The sequence below is a fragment of the Carettochelys insculpta genome, chromosome 1 (genome assembly GCF_033958435.1).
Source record: "Carettochelys insculpta isolate YL-2023 chromosome 1, ASM3395843v1, whole genome shotgun sequence".
NCBI lineage: Eukaryota > Metazoa > Chordata > Testudines > Carettochelyidae > Carettochelys > Carettochelys insculpta.
In genome coordinates, this window is record NC_134137.1 from 284564883 (window position 1) to 284584039 (window position 19157).

At 44.9% G+C, this 19157-nt stretch overlaps 1 protein-coding gene across 6 annotated transcripts in view; it reads left to right on the forward strand.

The window, feature by feature from the left end:
- The first annotated feature begins 268 nt into the window (after nucleotides 1–268).
- The window catches only part of TCF20 (transcription factor 20), a 211222-nt gene continuing 192333 nt past the window's right edge, over nucleotides 269–19157 (forward strand). For 3 of the 6 annotated variants that reach the window (XM_075010442.1, XM_075010404.1, XM_075010415.1), the window contains exon 1: nucleotides 315–391. In XM_075010442.1, the coding sequence (XP_074866543.1) occupies nucleotides 374–391 (18 nt within the window). In that variant the 5' untranslated portion in view covers nucleotides 315–373. Of the gene's footprint in view, nucleotides 392–19157 lie in introns of all 6 variants that reach the window. The other 3 variants (XM_075010394.1, XM_075010451.1, XM_075010424.1) reach the window with 2 other exon arrangements.

Below are 19157 nucleotides of genomic sequence, written 5' to 3' on the forward strand. Positions count from 1 at the left end.
GAGGAGGGGGCAGGGGCAAGGGAGGCTGCACAGAACAAGAAATCAGACACACCACTCTCCTCCTACTCCTCAAGGCATCACTACGAGATGTCAGAACCCCAATCAACACCGCCTCTAGGCCCCAGCTGCCAGGAGAGTCAGGCCCTGCCGGCAGCTCCTCCTCCTCTCTGTCATCAGCCAGTCTGGCCTGACACATTGAGCCCGGGCTGCTGAGCATTGTCCTAAAAGCAGCGAGAAAGTGGAGGGGGGGGGAATCACTCAGTCACTCACTCACATGACTTGACAGGATTTGTAACCGTTGCTTGTGGTGCCACCAAGCGCTGTAAGCCCCTAGCCTAAAGCCCCCGCCAAGGGAAGGCGCTGGGAGGGGACAATGAGGAAGCCTGGCAAGGTAAGCGCCTTTGCAGAGAGAAGCCGGGGCGCGGGCAGCTGTGCGTTCCAGGCCGCCCCGCGCTGCTGGGGCCGGGGGCTGGTTTCCTTTCATGTCACGGGGCTGCGGGTCATCGGCAGGGAACGTGACTGGCCCGGGCGGGAGACTGCGCTGGTCTCACCCCGCCCCGCCCGCCTCGGGTTTAGTTCCCATAGGGACTTATGCTGGTCTTCGCCCCAGCGGCGCTGGCGAGGACAGGTCCGTTCCCAGGCAGATGCGCAGGGTGCATTGACTTCGAGCTACCCTACGGCTCGCTGGTCCCTCGCCCCAGATAGACCGGGGGCTTTGGTGTGCTGCGGGAGGTATGAAAAGATGGAGAGAGTCACCTCAGGTGGGGGTGGGAGGCAGGGCGAGCTGTTAAGAGTTAACCCGCTAACAGTCCTTAGCTGGGGCAGATTTTTAAGCGCTTGGAGGGAGGGGAAAGTGCCTTCATTTCTGTGTGCTTGTTCGAAATAAATGGCTTGTAAAAGGAAACAGCAGGTCTGGCTTGTTCTTTTCCTTTGAGTTTTCGTTGCGTGGTGTTTGTTGTGGTTTTGAAAAAAAAAATCCCCAGTGTAACCTGAGCTCTTCACCTCCTCCTCTTCCCCTCCCCAAAAGGGGGTTGAAGAATGACTGTTGAAATGTATTATTGAAGGCAGGAGGAGGGATGTGGTGATGGGGGAATCTGTAGCTCTCACATTTCACATTCTTTAGCAACCTTCCCTTTTCTTAAGTGTGTAGGGATACGCAGACCACAGAGGTTTTCAGAAATGCAGGCCCCAGCACATTGAACCCTTGGGAATTCATCTTTCTTCCCTCTTTTTTTTTTGTTTAAAAACACCTCCAGGGTCCTGCTCCCCAGTAGAGAAACAGAAGGGGAGGAATGGGAGTGAGGAGACAATGTTTTCTGCTTTGTAAGGGGCACAAGGAGAGAAAATTTGAATCGGGGCAGTTCCTATTCAGTAAGAGGGAAAACTGGCTGCTGAAAGCTATGCAAAGAACAGGATGACATTTTTTTCCTTCCCTTGATATTTTCCATATGGTTCCACTCCTCTTGCATGGATTCCTGTCAGTCATGTGGCTACCGGGTGTCTCTGCATTCAACAGCCTTTAACCTCCATTTGCTAGTTAAAATTTTGTTATGAAGGTTTAACAATCAGTTGAAGCTTAACAACAGTAGATCCTAAGTGTCCTATCTCTGTGTTGCGCTTTGCTATTTTATTTCTGTTTTGCTGCACCCAAAAGGCTTTTACAGACCAAAATGTCATGCTTTTCTGAATTTTGAAAAGGATTGTGTGGCAACTCTCTCTACTTCTTCAAAATTAGTCCGGATTAAAAATTGCATCTCATGCCTAATCAACACCTAAAACTTTTGGGTCCAGCTAATTATGTTACTCAGGACTGTGAAAAATCTTGTGCTCTGAGCACCATAGTTAGATCAACGTAACCCCTGGTGTAAATGCAGTTAGGCTGACAGAAGAATTTTTCTGTCAGCCTGGAACAGATTGGCCTCTCATGGAGACGGTGATTTAAACTTGTGGTCTGCAGACTATCTAACGTTTCCAAAGGGTCTGCACCTCCATTTTAAATATTTTAGGGATCTTCACACAGACACACACACACAAAAAGGTTGAAAACCATTCACCTAAATCAGTGGAAAAACCCCTTCTTGTGCAGCTGTAACTGCTTCCTACAGCAGCATCTGCAACACCACAGCTCTGCCACTGTGTCAGAGCCACATGGCTGCTGGCTGTAGGCTGCCCTCCCCTGGCCCACTGTGACTTTGAAGTGGACAACAAGCGGTCGGTGTGCACGTGTGACACGTTCGGCTATGTTGCAGGTCGATGACTGATCTCCCGCTGGGAAGTGGGGTAGGAGGAGGGTGGTGACCCACTGTGGTCTGAAAATATCTCAGCAGAACTGGATCAGGAAATTTTGTGAGTGCTTGTGGGGTGTGGTGAAGAGGGTTATGAGGAGTTTGTGGGTAGGAAGTGGGTGCCCTAGGGAGACGGGCCGAGCCTGCGGGCAGTGTGTGAGTGCTGGAAGCAGGGCAGAGTTTATAGAAGGGGTTACAGAGCTGTATGGGAGGAAAGTGTGTGTCTGAGGGGGTTATGGGAAGCTGGTGGGAGGGTGCCAAGTCTTGCAGAAAACTGTTGGTGTTTTCTTCCAGCTCTGGCTCTTCTCTTTTCATTACCTTAAAAGCCTCGTGTGCTGCGTGAAAATAACTTGCTCTTGGGCATCTTCCTTGTAGTCACCTTTGCTGAGTCTTAACAAAAGAGCCTAATTATCTCAGCCCTTCCAGTGGGGAGTGTTTCTGGGCTGCAGAAGCCTCCCTTCTGTCCCAGGGTGGGTGGGTGTCTGTCCGTCTGGTGGAGTATTCGAGGCAGGAGAGAAAAGGAGCCTCCATTACCTTCTACTAGGAGATGCTAAACTGAAATGGTTGGGCTTATTTCTTATAGTTAAATAATAGTAGATAAATAAAGCCCATGAGATAGAGGAAGGGACTCATTGCTTTCTGCCCACGTACCATTTTAATGATGGGGAATAAGACCAAAATGAATGGCAATTTTTGCTCTGGTGAGGGAGGTGATTGCATTCATGCAAGGGAAAAGCAGTGGGAAGAGGGGAGGCCAAAGGTAGCTAGTGTTTTCTCATACAATAATGTCTCCCTGGATGTTTTACAACTCTTCCCTCTGGAGATTTGGGGGTGCAAAATGAGAGGATACTTGGGATTATCAGCAACAAGTGTTCAAAGAATATGAGTCAGCCTCTCCCACCCACCCCCGGCAAAAATCCTGACTGACTTAAAAATGGTGACACTTTACACAAGGAAGATTTTGGATTTCTTTTTAATCTTTTGGATCAGCTTTTATGACTCACATTTTCAAGCTTTTTCTCTGCGACTGTCTGGAAAAATAACTTTTTTTTTTTTTTTAAATGAAAGCTGAGATGCCCAGGTAGCATGGCTCCTGGTAAAAACCCCAAATATTGGAAGACTCGGGATAAAACTGCAGGTATTGGTGATACTGATTTACTTTTTTTTTTTCTCTCTAACTTTTTGCTAGCTTCCTGCTCTCAGCCCTGCCCTGAAGGGGCTCTCTCTTTGGGGGAGAAGAGCATTCACCTCCCTGGCCAATTCTGTGTCTGCAGATTAGTATCAACTATGTCTGTAGCTTTTTGATGTGAGTAGTTACATTGCCAGGGTCTGGATTAAGATCCCGCTAGCTCACTTTACTCAAGCCACGATACAAAAACATGCAAGTCTGACAACTATGGCTACTTATTTATCTTTGCAGAAAATGGGAGAAAAGTCCTGGGATGTGGGAGCCACCTGTTATATATACACTCACACGCAAAAATAATATATATATATTTTTTTTCAAGGACAGTCATGGCAGGCACCGTTTTAATTAATATTAAAGCATGTAATTGGAAAGTGAGATGTCAAATACAATTTAATTTACAAGAAAATGTTTAAAATGATTTATAAACTTAGTTCAATAGCTGCAAGCCAGAAAATACAAAGTCATAGTGGAGTCTTCTTCAGACCTGGTTTAGCTGAGCTTTCAAGGATTGTGGGAGGATATTGTTGCTGCAGCCCTGTTACACAGCATTGTTATTTCAAAATAAGTTATTCTGGAAGAGAAATTCCAGAATAGCTTATTTCAAAATAATGTCACTACACACACAATGCATTTTGAAATAGTGTTTCGAAATAGAGCATCTACACATAATAGAGCCACTTTTGAAATAGAGCCATTGGACGCACTATGGCTTATTTAGAAAGAGGCTCTCTTCCCTGTCTGTGTGGCCCCTATTTTGAAATAGGCGCTATTCCTTGCTGAACAAGGTTCACCTAGTTTGAAATAAGCCAACTGCTATTTCGAAATTATTTTGAAATAGTGGTCCCATGGTGTAGGTGCTAGGATAGTTAATTCAAATAATGGTTATTTCAAAATAACTTTGGTGTATAGACCTACCTTTACTCTGCTCTGGTGATATAAAGGGGTTTAAAGATGTTGGAACAGCCCCCTGGGAATTCTCTCAGTATTGAGGCAGCATCGGGCTGATATAGGCAGTTTTCTGCATTTTCTGTGCTCCAAGGATGTGCTGGGGTAGGTGTGAGCAGACACTAACTAATCTAGGCTGCTGTTAGTCCAAATGGTACACAGAAGAGACCAAAAATTGCTTTGACTCCTGTATTGTACCTTAAGAGAACTGCAGTGCATATTCCGGCCCATTGACTTTCCTTGGGAAAAACTACTAGATGTCTGAGGGTTGTAAGAGTGACACGCACAGCATCAGTAATGAACCATGGGTCACTGCTGATCTAGACATGATTGCTTGATACCAGTGATCTAGAGGGGAAAGGTGCCGTATCTCACAAATAGATCTCCCTTTAAGGCAAACTGCAAAGCCCCGACAATGTGTTAGGAGTCTGACTCTTCTCAGTAATAATATCGCGATCAACTTTTTCACCTCCCTCCTCTGCTCCCCTGCAAAGACTTGGCAAAGTAAGTCGAAGGAGAATGAATTTCTTTGTTGCACAGTTTTAAAACAAAATAGTTAATTCTGCATATACCATTCTGTTAATGATCTGGAATTTTAAGTAGTTTCTTCATTTATTTAAAACAGCTTTGCAGCTCACCTTTAAAATCGCTTCCCACCATATGGCCTAATCGTTTCCCTATGCCACACTTTTTCCTAATTATCAAACCTATTTGCTTTGAAGTAGGTGTTTTTAAATTTCACAGCCTTGTTTGCTTCTCCTGCTTGTCTTGCCCTGAAGTCAGGAGACTGAGTCTGTGGTATGACATTCGTTCTCTGTGGCAGCAGGGCATGATTTATGTATTTCCATTTAATTAAAATAACTTTCAGATTCTAGGTATCTTATCTGTTCTGTCACTGAGTGACAGGCCCTTTAAGGGGACATTGATCCTGTCCCAACTGTGGCACATTTTCCTTGCTTATCCAGGTGGAGAGCGCAGTTTTGCCAACCTTAGAAGATCACAAATCATAGAATCATAGAACACTAGGACCGGAAGGGGCCTCGAGAGGCCATCGAGTCCAGTCCCCTGCCCCGACGGCAGGACCTACCACTATCTACGCCATCCCTGATAGACCTCTATCTAATCTGTTCTTAAATATCTCCAGCAAGGGAGATTCCACAACCTCCCTTGGCAACTTATTCCAGTACTTGACCACCCTGACAATTAGGAACTTTTTCCTAATGTCCAGCCTAAACTTCCCTTGCTGCAGCTTAAGTCCATTGCCTCTTGTTCTCTCCTCAGAGGCCAAGAAGAACAAGTTTTCTCCCTCCTCCTTATGACACCCTTTAAGATATCTGAAAACCGCTATCATGTCCCCACTCAATCTTCTCTTTTCCAAGCTAAACAAGCCCAATTCTTTCAGCCCCTCTTCATAAGTCACGTTCTCCAGACCTTTTATCATTCTAGTTGTTCTTCTCTGGACCCTCTCTAATTTCTCCACATCTTTTTTGAATTGGGGTGCCCAGAACTGGACACAACACTCCAGCTGAGGCCTAACCAGCGCAGAGTAGAGTGGAAGAATGATTTCTCGTGTCTTGTTCACAACACACCTGCTAATGCATCCCAGAATCATGTTTGCTTTTTTTGCAGCAGCATCACACTATTGACTCATATTTAACTTGCGATCTACTAGAACCCCTAGATGCCTTTCTGCTGTACTCCTTCCTAGACAGTCTTTTCCCATTCTGTATGTGTGAAACAGATTATTCCTTCCTAAGTGCAACACCTTACATTTATCTTTATTAAACTTCATCCTGTTTACTTCAGACCATTTCTCCAATTTATCTAGGTCATTCTGAATTATGACCCTATCCTCCAAGGTAGTTGCAACCCCTCCCAGCTTGGTATCATCTGCAAACTTAATAAGCGTACTTTCTATGCCAATATCCAAATCATTAATGAAGATATTGAACAGAACTGGTCCCAAGACAGACCCCTGTGGAACCCCACTTGTTATGCTTTTCCAGCAGGATTGAGCACCATTAACAACTACTCTCTGGGTACGATTAGCCAGCCAGTTATGCACCCACCTTATTGCAGCCCCATTTAAGTTGGACTTGCCTAGTTTGTCGATAAGAATATTATGCGAGACCGTATCAAATGCTTTACTAAAATCTAGGTATACCACATCCACTGCTTCTCCCTTATCTACGAGTCTCGTTATCGTGTCAAAAAAAGCTATCAGGTTGGTTTGACATGATTTGTTTTTTACAAAACCATGCTGGCTGTTCCCTATCACTTTACTACCTTCCAAGTGCTTGCGGATGACTTCCTTAACTACCTGCTCCATTACCTTTCCTGGCACAGAAGTTAAGCTGACTGGCCTGTAATTTCCTGGGTTGTTCTTGTTCCCCTTTTTGTAGATGGGCACTATATTTGCCCTCTTCCAGTCTTCTGAGATTGGCCCCTGAAAATCATGAGATTTAAAAACCAATCAAATCATATATTTTAATATTCTTTATTCATTGTCACTGTGTGTAATTGATTTTGTGTTGAAAAGTTGATCTTAAATGCATGCTTCTACCTGGCTGCTCCGATGGAGGCTCCATTTACCCTTTCCTCAGTCTCAGGATTGTGGAAGTGTCATTCATTTCCTATTACTGTCTTGACTCCTTTCCCTCCTAGTTTAGCACCCTTTTGTTTAATCAAAGGAAATAAATAGTTCAGACAACCACTGAGTTAGTTAATAAATCATGGTTCAGGCTTGCAGGTAGAATTTGTTACTTTTTATGGTTGAGATACAGATACTTCAGTCATTATATTTTAAAATGACTGACATAAGTTTAATGCCACACAACAACAATAGGTAATCACTTTAACATTTTGCAAGAACAGCACTTTCCCCTGCAACTCCTAAATTTGCTTCTTGCCCCATGAAAGCTCATGACCTAATAAATTACTTTTTGAGTCTTTAAAGTGCTACAGGACTGCTTGTTTGCTTTGTGAAGATACAGACTAACACGGCTACCTCTCTGTGGTGTTTGTTATAAATATTCTCACGTGCTTTGATTTTTCTGTGTGAAGGTCCACCTTTAAGATTTTGCATGTCAGAATCCATTATTTTCTAGCCTTTCTGAGGCCAGGTCTGCATTACAGACTTCACATGACACAATTGTGTCAGTCAGGGATGTGATGTGATTCCTGAGTGATGTAGCTATGTTAGCAGAAGTCCCTTGTGTAGAGACACCTATACCAGAAAATCTGTGTTTGATTAACATAGCTTGTTTTGCTCATAGCGGGGGAGGCTGTTTATCATGCAGCTTTGCTGGTATTGCCCCATTCACAGTAGGAGAACTTTGGTATATCGTGTAGAGGTTCTCCCAACTGTGAGGATGTGGAATATATTCTGAGGGGATCATAAGAAGCTTTATGACAAAATGTATACATTCAAAGCTGGCTGGTCAGAGAATGGCGACTGCTGGCTGGGCGCCCAGCTCTGAAAGCAGCACTCCCGCACAAAAGCCTTGGCAAATTAAGGGCACATTTATACTTACTTGCAGATCAAAGCTTCAGAGGGTTTGATTGAGCGTGTCCCTGCTAGACATGCTAAATCAAACCTTGAGGTTGCTCCCATTGACTCAAGGAAAGTTGAAAGGAGCATTTCTCCTGTTGACCTCTCGCTGTGGGGACAGTGCCAAAATTCAAATCAAGGTACATTGACGCCAATTATGCAATTCACAGAGCTGGGATTGCGAATCTTAATTCAAATTTATCCCCTCGTGGAGACCTGGCCTTCGGGTGGTACTGCCATACCAAACCTCCCTTATTCTTTCTGCTTCTGCTGGCAGTGGTGCTCCTTTTAGAGCTAGGCCTCCAGTCAGCAGCTGCTGCTCCCTACTCTGACAGAGCTGGGTGGTTGGGGAGTTGCAGCTGCTGGCTAGGCACCTCTGTGTGTGTGTGTGTGTGTGTGTGTGTGTGTGTGATGTAAACGACAACAGACACAGATGGGGAGGCACAGTCAGGCAAATTTGAGAACCAGTGCTATAGTAAACCAGTACCACTAAAGTAGATCGGGGTGGGGAAAGCCATTGAGAATGGTGGAGGATGGTGCCTGCAGGGAGTACTTCCCTGACGAGCTGCACAGAGTCATGTATGCCCCTGAAAGGCACCAGATAAGTGCCTCAATCCCCTGCCACCTTCTGCCCGGTCCAACCCACTCTTGCACACTCTGTTCCTCCTTTCCAGGCCCTTCACCGTCATTCCCAGCCTGTTCCTGCAGCCTGCTTCCTCCTCAGGTCCCTCAAGCCTAGCCTGCTGCCCGGCAGCCCCTTCCTGCATGCTGAACCCTTCATTTTTAGCTGCACTTCAGAGCCTTGAGGGGCCCCCAGGAGAGTTAATCGTACTCTGGGGGTGAGCCCTGAGCCTTGACTGGAGCTTCAGGTGAGTGTCTTTTTTTTTTTTTTTCTGCTTCTCCATTGGGGACCACATGGGTGAGGGCTTTTTTCCCCCTTTTCACTTGGGGCCACGTCAATGAGGGTTTTTTGTTTCTCACTTGTGTGGTCCCCGACTGATTTTTTTTCCCCTCGACCAATAAAAGATTCCCCACCCCTGCCTTCGAGTGATCTTCCTCGCATGGCCTGGTGTCTGGTTTTTCACTAGTCGTAAAGGTGACTTGACAGTGTCTGGTCAGATCTCCTGACCAGACACCCAAGTTTGGTTGCTGCAGGTGGGGGAGGCAGAGAGCTGTTGGGTCATCACCTGTGTCAGCCCCTACTCAGCGAGCACTGCTTCCTGCCTGCGCTGGCCAAATGCAGCTCACGGTGCTGCAGGTGAGTCCCTCCTTACCCAGGAAAAGGGGAGGGTGGGGAGAGAGGAAAAGCAGATGCTGACCTGGGAAGGAGGAAGGGCAGGGGACGAGGCAGGACAGGGAAGGATCCAGCCCTCCTGCTGGACTGTTTGGTACTGGTAGAACCTCTCTTGTCTGGTACCTTTGGGACCTGACCAGGGCCGGACAAGAGAATTTCCCAGATCACGGGAGGTCAATACTGTCTGGCACATTTCCAACACTTCCACTGCTTACTGGGCTCTTAGGAGACATTTAGGGGTAAATTACAGCTAAATAACAGCACAGAACTCTGACAGCCAGGATGGGTGGCTGTAAACAAACTTTATGGGACACTTGGCCACACCTATGGTAAGTATCGGAGAGGTAGCCGAGTTCGTCTGTATCTTCAAAAACAACAAGAAGTCCTGTGGCACCTAATAGACTAACATATTATGGAGCGTAAGCTTTTACGGGCAAAGACCCACTTCGTCAGATAAGTGGTAGTCTGGCTAACTGAAATCATGCTGGATTATGGATGTTGCCAGACTAAGGAGGTTCAACCTGTATTAAAATATTACAGAGTCAGCAACCCTAGATATAGCTAAGAAAGAAATGGATCCCTCTAAACTTAAGCAAGTCAAGAGTACAAAACTGAGATTCCTGGGATTTTGAGTGCTCTGCTTTACATGGTGTAAAACTATAGAGGTAGGCAGAGGTTGCTGGGTCGGAGGAATCAGGCTTAGAACATTAGAACAGCCATACCGGGTCAGAACAAAGGTCCATATAGCCCAGGATCCTGTTTTCTGATGGTGACCAATACCAGGTGACCCAGAGGGAGTGAACAGAACAACAGGTAATTGTTGTGTGTTCCCTTTCCTGTTGTCCATTTGGCTTGGAAAAACTAGTAATTAAATACCATCCTCTCCAGTTGCACCTGTTTTGTTACTACAGCAGCGCTAAGTCCTTCTCATCCCCTTTTCTGTGGAATTATTTTCTCTTAAATTCTCAGGTTAAGTCTCTTTTGTATTGTCTAGTGGGAACAGGGCATCATTTAACCTACCTTTTCAAACCATGTAACCAATAGATATGTTCTCTGGATTGCACTAATGTGACATGTTGGCCCTTTAAATTCTATGAAATCTTTCAGGAGCCAACATGGTCAGAAAAGTGACTCTAAAAGTAGACTCAGCAGAGATGCTTCCTGTACATCGGCAGAGTCCCAGGTTCTGACTTTAATGACAAAAGTCAATTTTTTTTTTACTCCTGTTAGCCCTCTAGAGCCCATAAACTGACAGGAAATTGGATTCTCTTTTGGCTGGTTTACTATCTGACAAAATTATCAGCAAAATTCCACTCGCAGAATCTTTATTTCTGGTGATGGGGCATATGCTAAAATGACACCGGGTGAGTTTGAAAGGCAGGCAGTTAGACACACTTTTTAAAACTAGTAACCTGAGCAAAATTGATATAGAAATCATTGAAAGATAAACATGAAACCTCAAGGTGCCATTTTTCGTCACTTAAAGTGCATTATTGCATTTTAAAATGATACACTCACTTCATGTTCAATTTGTAACATCCCTCATTCTTTATTATGAGTGTTATTTGCATACATGTGTGGTCTTTGTGCCATAAGAGTTCATCTACTCCTGTCACTTACCCCCACCTGGAGTCAGAAATCCACGCTAGTAACATCCGCCTTGGTTTGTGTACAGACTATTTTGTCATCTATAAAACAGGGAAAAATATCTTACAGGGTTGCTGTGGAGATAAATTGTCTCTAAATTGCTTTTAGCGATCAAAAACAAGGGAAGGAGGGAAATACAGAAAATGGAGGATGCAGTACTAAGGATTTTTTTTCCCCATAGACTGTTTTTCCTCTATGATGAGAGCTGCCTTATTTCTCCTCTCAATGTGAATATTCCCAGGGTGAGAAAAGTTTGCTGCTTATGTACATGCTGACTTTGAAATGCATTTTTTAAGTTTGTAACTATAACTGGCATTTTTGAGCATAGTTATGAAGGTAGCCATTTTCTTGAAAAATAGTAAAAGTACTATAATGTGTCACAGAAGCTGGAGAGCCCAAAGAGATTAAAAAATACTTGTGGTTATGCTTAAATCACAGGGTGTCACTAGTTTACATTCTCCTGGAGCTTCCGTCTGCATAACTTTTCAACCATATGGTTGCCTTAACCAATGCCAGCAGCAGTTAACCTTAAAAATAAAAAAAAAACAAAACCCTTTACGATTTAGGTGACAAATTCTTCTGATGGCAAGTTCCGCAGGCCTAAGAAAATTGAGAACAGGTTTTCTTTCTCTAGCCCTCATTAGAAAATTGTCATGCCAAAGCACAACCTCATTAACTAACTTGGTTAAATGTGATTTTTCAGTTGGTGTAGGTCATGTTCTAACATGACTGCATATTCAAATACAGGTGAGGCCATACCAATTGACTTGTGGGGGAACCCCTAGAGCTGTGAGTTTTCTCCTTCCCACCTGGAGTTTGAAAGCCTGTTTAAACTAGAGAACTGAAGCGTTGGCCACTGAATCAATGCACAAGTGCAATCGCTGATATTGCCATGTGTCCATGCCAGCCATCCAGTTTGGGGTGCTCTGGCAGGTTGCAGTTTTATTCCACATACATACTCCTGACGTGCTACACGTGGCCTTCTGGGTTTTCGTCCTATGGATCTTTCTGTTGCCACCTGGAGCAATGGTTTCTGAAAAGCTTTAACAACTCCTGAGTGAGCGCTAAAACTATGGGAGAAGAGGTCAAACTCCCATAAATTCTTTAAGGATCACCAGAATTTTTTAGTTTCCTTTTCAAAGTGGAGGCTAGGGAAAAAGCTTCTCTCTTGCTCCAGTATTTTTGCTTTGGTGTTTGTAAAACAGGCGTGAAGTAGTAGAGGCAGGGTGTTTTGGCAGTACCTGTTGAGAGACTGAGGACAAAAGTAGAAATCCAGGGTGTTCATGGTGCCAAAGACAAAATCCGCTCCCAGATGCCTGGGTAGGTAGCTCAGTGTCATGCTTTGCAGATGATGCTCAGCAGAGGGACTAGTGCTTTTGGGTCTGGCCCATGACCACAGCGTGGTAGATACAGATTTTTCATTCTAGGTCTCAAGAACAGCAAAAGCAGCATATAGTAGGATGAGAGCCCACTTTTCTGGATCTCTTTGGTGAGGTAGCCCTGGAATGGCCATATCAGATTGCAAGGATGAGCTCTCCTTGTTATTGAAAAGCGAGTGGTGATTGCTTTGTGGTGACTGTCTGCCCTGGATAGTTATTGGGCATTATCATCAGGCTGAGGAGTCCATGGGGGCTGCTGTTGCAACAGAGGTTTACAGGCAATATTTATGACCAGTGAGTTGTGTGTGTTGGGGGAACACAATTGAAGTCACTAATGTGCTGGAACTGGTTATGTACATTAATCAGGAGACGTAAATGGAACCCACAGGAACATTTTGTTCCTTCTTTCTTGCCCAGGAGTGTGTTAGTAGAAAGGATGCTCCTTCGTGGTGTCAAAGGCCTTTCCGAGTCATTGGGTGTTCAAGGATGTCTGTGTGGGAGTGGCAGGCAAACTGCAGGATGCAGTACGTTCAGCGTCTTCCAGAGCAAGGAGAACATTATTCCTGCTGAACGGCCCTGACGTTGATGGCATTTCTGTCCCCACTTGGCTCCTGGCTGACCCTTTGTACTCCCTTTAGGATGGCTAAACGCACCTTTTCCTGCTCAAATGAGACCATAGACTAGGATGTTGCAGGAAGGAGGTAGGTAACACTGCATTTGGGTGACCCAGGAGCTATGGTGGAGGTGTTTGACCTGCAAGGAATGTTCAGTGTCTAGAGTAGCAATTGTGGTATTTACCTGCTGCATTTTGCATAAAGTGAAAAAGCAAAGGTGCTGATGTCAATGAGCAGTGAAGTGCTAAGGCAGTTGGACTGGAATTAACTTATACACCTCTGGACAGACAAGTGGTCACACTGTGACCTCAGGCTCTTAGCCCAAGCTTCTGCTGCCATGCTGCGTAAATTAGAAATGCTGCATACACCCACTTTCAAACTGATGAGGGGGAATTGGGTACGGAACAGTGAAGTGAACATTTATAGTGCATCGTGAATCACGTCATGCTGTGGAGCAACCGGCTTTCTTTTAATGTATGAAACCTAAATGCGCTTTCTTTGTATGGTGAGGCGGGTTGTGAAAGAGTGGATTATTGCAGTGCTTTGCAGTTCAGATGGCAGGATTATATTGCGGATGGCTTTACCAGGGTTTTCTGTGCTAATGGTGGGAGAGACGATAGAGGAATGAACTGATGTATTGATATTAAATAATAGTATCACTGATGCACAAAGAACCTTTGATTTCAACAATAAATTATTTTACATGCTGACAAGTTCGTAGGCTGGGCAAAATATGTCTATAAATGACCTATGCACAAGGGCAGAGGCAATATAGATCTTCTCTTGCACTGGCTTGAAGTATATTTCATTGGAACGGACATTTTCTTTTCCATCCTCTTGCACAGGGGGGTGCGGGGTGGAGAACTTGGGAAATGATTGGGAGGGAGGTCAGGAGTTGAAGGCAGTTCAAGAACTATTGTCCCAGCTGGTACCATGGGCATACAGGGTAGGTGGTTTGCAGGTAGAGGTACAGGAGCTGGGGCTGGGTGGAAGTCACCTTTTTTTTTTGTCCCTTTTACATAAGCCTGTGTTTTTAGAATTGTCTCTTCTCCGTTTGGATTTCCTTCCTGTTCACACAAGCTGCGTCTACACGTGCACGCTACTTCGAAGTAGCGGCACCAACTTCGAAATAGCGCCCGGCGCGTCTACACGCGTCTGGCGCTATTTCGAAGTTAACTTCGACGTTAGGCGGCGAGACGTCGAAGTCGCTAACCTCATGAGGAGATAGGAATAGCGCCCTACTTCGATGTTCAACGTCGAAGTAGGGACCGTGTAGACGATCCGCGTCCCGCAACGTCGAAATTGCTGGGTCCTCCATGGCGGCCGTCAGCTGGGAGGTTGAGAGATGCTCACTCTCCAGCCCCTGCGGGGCTCTATGGTCACCGTGGGCAGCAGCCCTTAGCCCAGGGCTTCTGGCTGCTTCTGCGGCAGCTGGGGATCTATGCTGCAGGCACAGGGTCTGCAACCAGTTGTCAACTCTGTGTATCTTGTGTTGTTTAGTGCAACTGTGTCTGGGAGGGGCCCTTTAAGGGAGCGGCTTGCTGTTGAGTCTGCCCTGTGACCCTGTCTGCAGCTGTGCCTGGCATCCCTATTTCGATGTGTGCTACTTTGACGTGTAGACGTTCCCTCGCTGCGCCTATTTCGATGTTGGGCTGAGCAACGTCGAAGTTGAACATCGACGTTGTCGGCCCTGGAGGACGTGTAGACGTTATTCATCGAAATAGCCTATTTCGATGTTGGCTGCACGTGTAGACGTAGCCACAGATTCCTGCATAACTCCCTTGTTGTCCTGCCCCTCCGTGAGACTTTCAGTCCCTCCTTTCGGAGGTGGTCCTCATCTTGTGCTCATTAAAGAGCCTCCGAATCCCTCTTTGTGTAATTTCCATGATCTGTTTCTCTCAGCTTTTCCTCTTCCTGGACCTCATGGCTGTGGAGTTGGTCTGCATACCTTCCTACCAGTTCTGGGACATCCATGTTGCTGGAATGCATGCTACCATGAAAAACAAGACCGTAGCAATGTTCCATCGATCTCCTAGAACACTCAGACATAGAAGTGGCAGTTTTTAATTTAATTGTAAATTCCAGTGTTTACTTTTAAGCCACTCTGTCGCATAGGAACTTTGGGGGCATATTGTAAGTCACAGAGACAATACCGTAATAAGATGGGATGGGGATTACATTGTCGAATGGGGATGAGAAGCCTGTGGTGGTCACTGGAAATAGAATAACAAAGTGGCTTGTTACATGCCCTTGGGAGAACATCTCTTTGTGGAGGCTCTGAGTCAGGGAAGAAAGAACTATTCAAGGGAGTGAGAGGGAAAGCCTGGTAAGTTTTGCTCTGTAATTAGCACAGATACAATTTGACCAGTTCCACGAAGGGAGCTGGTGGGAGAGCTTTTGGGTGAGGTGCGCGGAGGAAAATCTGTATTTCCCAGACTTGTTTGCAAAGATTAAACATCTAATTTTATGCAAGGCTTTGGGATGTAATTGCTAAGGAGCTGGGTGAGTGGGTGGGAATAAGAGCTAAAATTAATAAGTAACACTCACTGCTCGATTGTCATTTTTGCACCACTTACTCGTGGCCTGTGTTAGCTGAGCATCAGCTCAATTCCTAAATGTGCTTTGCGCTGCTTCAAAGATATGATATAGAATTGCTAATCAGATTAATGCTTTTCGTGCATTAAACCAAAAGGGACTGCAAGCAGATAAAAGCACCAGACTGCAGAGGCCTGATTGCCAGGCATGCGTGTGGACAGATGCAACGTAACGTAGCTGCTGTGGCTGTAGTGCCCAGTTTGTAATTTCTTGGGAAAGAAGCTGTTTCCTTTTAAATTGCAGTTTCCCTTTTACCTTTTAATGTCTCCTCCCGGCCTGTCTGCCATTTTGAGTCTGGTCACGTGGTACAGCTCCTCCAGCTGGTATGCATGCCGCGCTGGGCGCTTCCACCCTGAATGGAAACAATGGCTTCGGCTGCCAAAAGGAAGGGGGAAGGGGTGCCAACTTGGGAACCAAACTGGGATTCTCTTGTTATTCCCAAGAATAGGCGATGCAGCTGCCGCCTGCTCATGTTGTGCTGGCAGAGGGAGGGAGGAATGGGCGGGGGAAGAGAGATGGGCATGGCTGCTCTTGTGTGACACTCTGTCCTTGTGGTGTGTGTGTTTTTGTTTTTGTTTTTTTTTTTTAAACAAACCAAAACACTAATTGTGGCAGTCATAGGAACCTGCAAAATTTTCCCCTCCGCCTGAAAAATCAGCCCTGCATCAGGTCATTTTGCAATAAAAATTGTACTTGCTGCACACGGCTTTTCCTGCCAGGCTGACTTGGCCACTGTTTCTGCTGCCCTTTGGAGAACCTGCTTGTCTGTCCTCCCTCCTTCCTTCCCCCTCAACATCCCAAAGAAAGGTCTGGCTGCCTCCCCTCTCCCAACCCTCTGGTCCCTGACTCAGGGAGTGGTTGCTTTCTCTTTATTGAGTCGTGTGGTACTTTTGTTCCATGCACTGACACAGTGGCCTGAGTGGAAAGATGGATCTTGTGGATTTGGTTTAGCTCATCATAAAACTGGAGGAGACTTCTTGTTTTCTGACCAGATAATTTGTTGCTTTGGAACCTCCCATTTTCACATTTTCTCACAAGGCAGTTGGGTGCTCCTGGTGATGCCCATCTCTCCCAGATGGTATTTGTTACTATGAAGAGAGTGTGCATCTTAACTCCATGGTTTGTGCAATGCTATTTATACCGAAGACTGGCCTACAGCCAGTTTGACACTGGTGCGTGTGAGGTGCAGAAAGCAGATCAAACAGGCTAAGTAGTGACAGTTGTAGACTGGTATTAGAAAGTTCGTACCATTGGGCTTATGCCAGCCATCTTCAGCCCCTCCTGGACTGCTTTGATAGAGACTGGCACAGAGAAGGACTGCGTGGTTTTGCTTAAAGCAAATACCAAATAGGAAATTCTAGGGCTGTCAAGCAATTAAAAAAATTAATCACGATTAATCATGCTGTTAACCAATAGTAAGAATATGTTTGCCCCTATTTCCTAATACAGGTTGAAACTCCTTAACCCATCACTCTCTTGTCTAGCAATATCCCTCCTCTGGCAGGACAGTGGATGTTACTGGATCAGAGAGCACCTGGACCACAGAGCTCCAGCTGTGCCTGGCACAGTAGAGCTGTGCTGGTGGCAGAGAGCTCCTCTGGCAGACTGCTGTGGGGACCCCCAAGGGCAGCCCCAGAGCAGGGAGCCAAATTGGAGAGCCCCCCTGTGGGGAGCCCAGCCCCAGTCAGAGCCCTGCCAGGAGCCCTGAGGGAGCTGTGGGAGTGGAAACTGGGGTATAGCACCCAGCCCAGCCAGCAGCCCAACAGCTATGGGACACCTGGTCAGGGGCAGCCCCCCATCTGCGAGCGGTTGGAGCATAGAGCCCCGCAGGCAGCCCCAGCTCGCAATTAATGTGTGTTAAGGCCTGCGATTAGTGTGTTAATTTTAACACATTAATTCTGCCCTGTGTTAATCGCAGGTATTACCACACCTTAATTGACAACCCCAGTACATTCTAATTCTAAATACCACAAATCACAATTTCATAACTTAAAGAGAGTTGCAGCTAGTGTGGCAGAGAGTTCTATATTAGACTTCCTGTTGACAGATAGAGCAACTAATCACAGAACTAAAAATTAATGGTAACTTAGGTGCAAGTGATCATGACTTTATCACGTTTATAAAGTGCACACAGAATAAAGTCCAGATGAATTCAGATGGTTCTTTGAAAGGGCCGGTTTCACAAAGATGAAAACAATTACGAGTTGAAGCAGATTAGTGAAACAATTTAATCAGAAAAATATGAATGGTAATTGGGAAGCCACAGCCAAGGAAGAAAGGCATATAGGTTAAAAAACTGACCTGGTTTAGAGGAGGTGCGAAGGCAGCTATAAAAATATTTTTTAACAATTGGAAGAAAGGGGAAGTTGTTAGTGATGACTATAAATCAGAAGGTAGGAACTCTAGAAAATTGCTAACGGAAGCAGAAGGCTACAAAGAGAAATCTATTACTAGCACACTGAAGGACAATAAGGAGTTTGTAAACTACACTGCAAACAAAACAAATTCTAACACTGATATTTGTCCTTTACTAGATGGAAATGGTGGAATTCTCAAAAAAATGCAGAAGAGGCAGAAGTGCTCAATAAATATTTTTGTATTTGTGGGAAAGAACAGATGATGCAATCATATTTAGTTTTCTAGTGTATCAGGAGGATGTTAAAAAGCAGCTATTAAAGTGAGACATTTTTTAAAATCACCAGGTTCTGATAAAATGGCATCCAAGAATTTGAAAAGAACTGGCTTAGGAGCCACTAATGTTGATATTTATATATATATATTTTCCCAATAAGTCTGGGAACACTAGGGAAGTTTCAGAAGAATGGAAGAAAGCTACTTTTGTGTCTATATGTATAAAGGATAAATGAGATGTCTGCAGTAATTATAGACCTGTCAGTCTGACATTGCTCCTAAGGAACATGATGGAGTGGGAGAGGCAGAACTCAGTTAATAAAGAATTTAAGGAAGGAAACGAGTTATCCTTTTTTTTTTTTAATGAGATTATTGTCTTTATCCATGACATTTGTGTTGGTTTTATATGCAGGTTGAACCTCGCTAGTCCTGCAGCATCCGTTGTCTGGCATGAGTTTAGTTAGATGGATGTGTGCATGCTATGAGTGTGTCCAAGTTTTCTGCAGTCCCATAAAGTTTGTTTCCAGCCACCAGTCCTGGCTCTGTGTTCTGTGCTGTTATTTAGCTTCAATTTACCCGTAAATGTCTTCTAAGAGCCCAGTAAGCAGTGGAAGTGCTGGCAATGGTAAAGTGTTGATAGAGGTCCTGAGGGTGCCATATGAGAGAGATTCAACCTGTACTTAATGTTTTGTAAGGTGTGTGAGTTGTTGCCACATGACACTTCAATCACCGTGGAATACACTGAATGGATTAAAATCTGGTTAAATAGTAGGTCTCAAAATGTAATTGTAAAGGGGGGATCATTAAATGGGGTGTGTTTCCACTAGCATCAAATCTTTCCCTTATGCAATTTAATGTTTTCATCAATTATCTGGAAGAAAATATATAATCATTGCTAATGACACACAAATTGGAGAAGTGGTAAATGAAGAGGACAGGTCACTATTACTAAGTGATTGGAATTGCTTGGTAAGCTGGGTGCACATGAACACTATACATTTTAATGGAGATAAATGTGAATGGATACA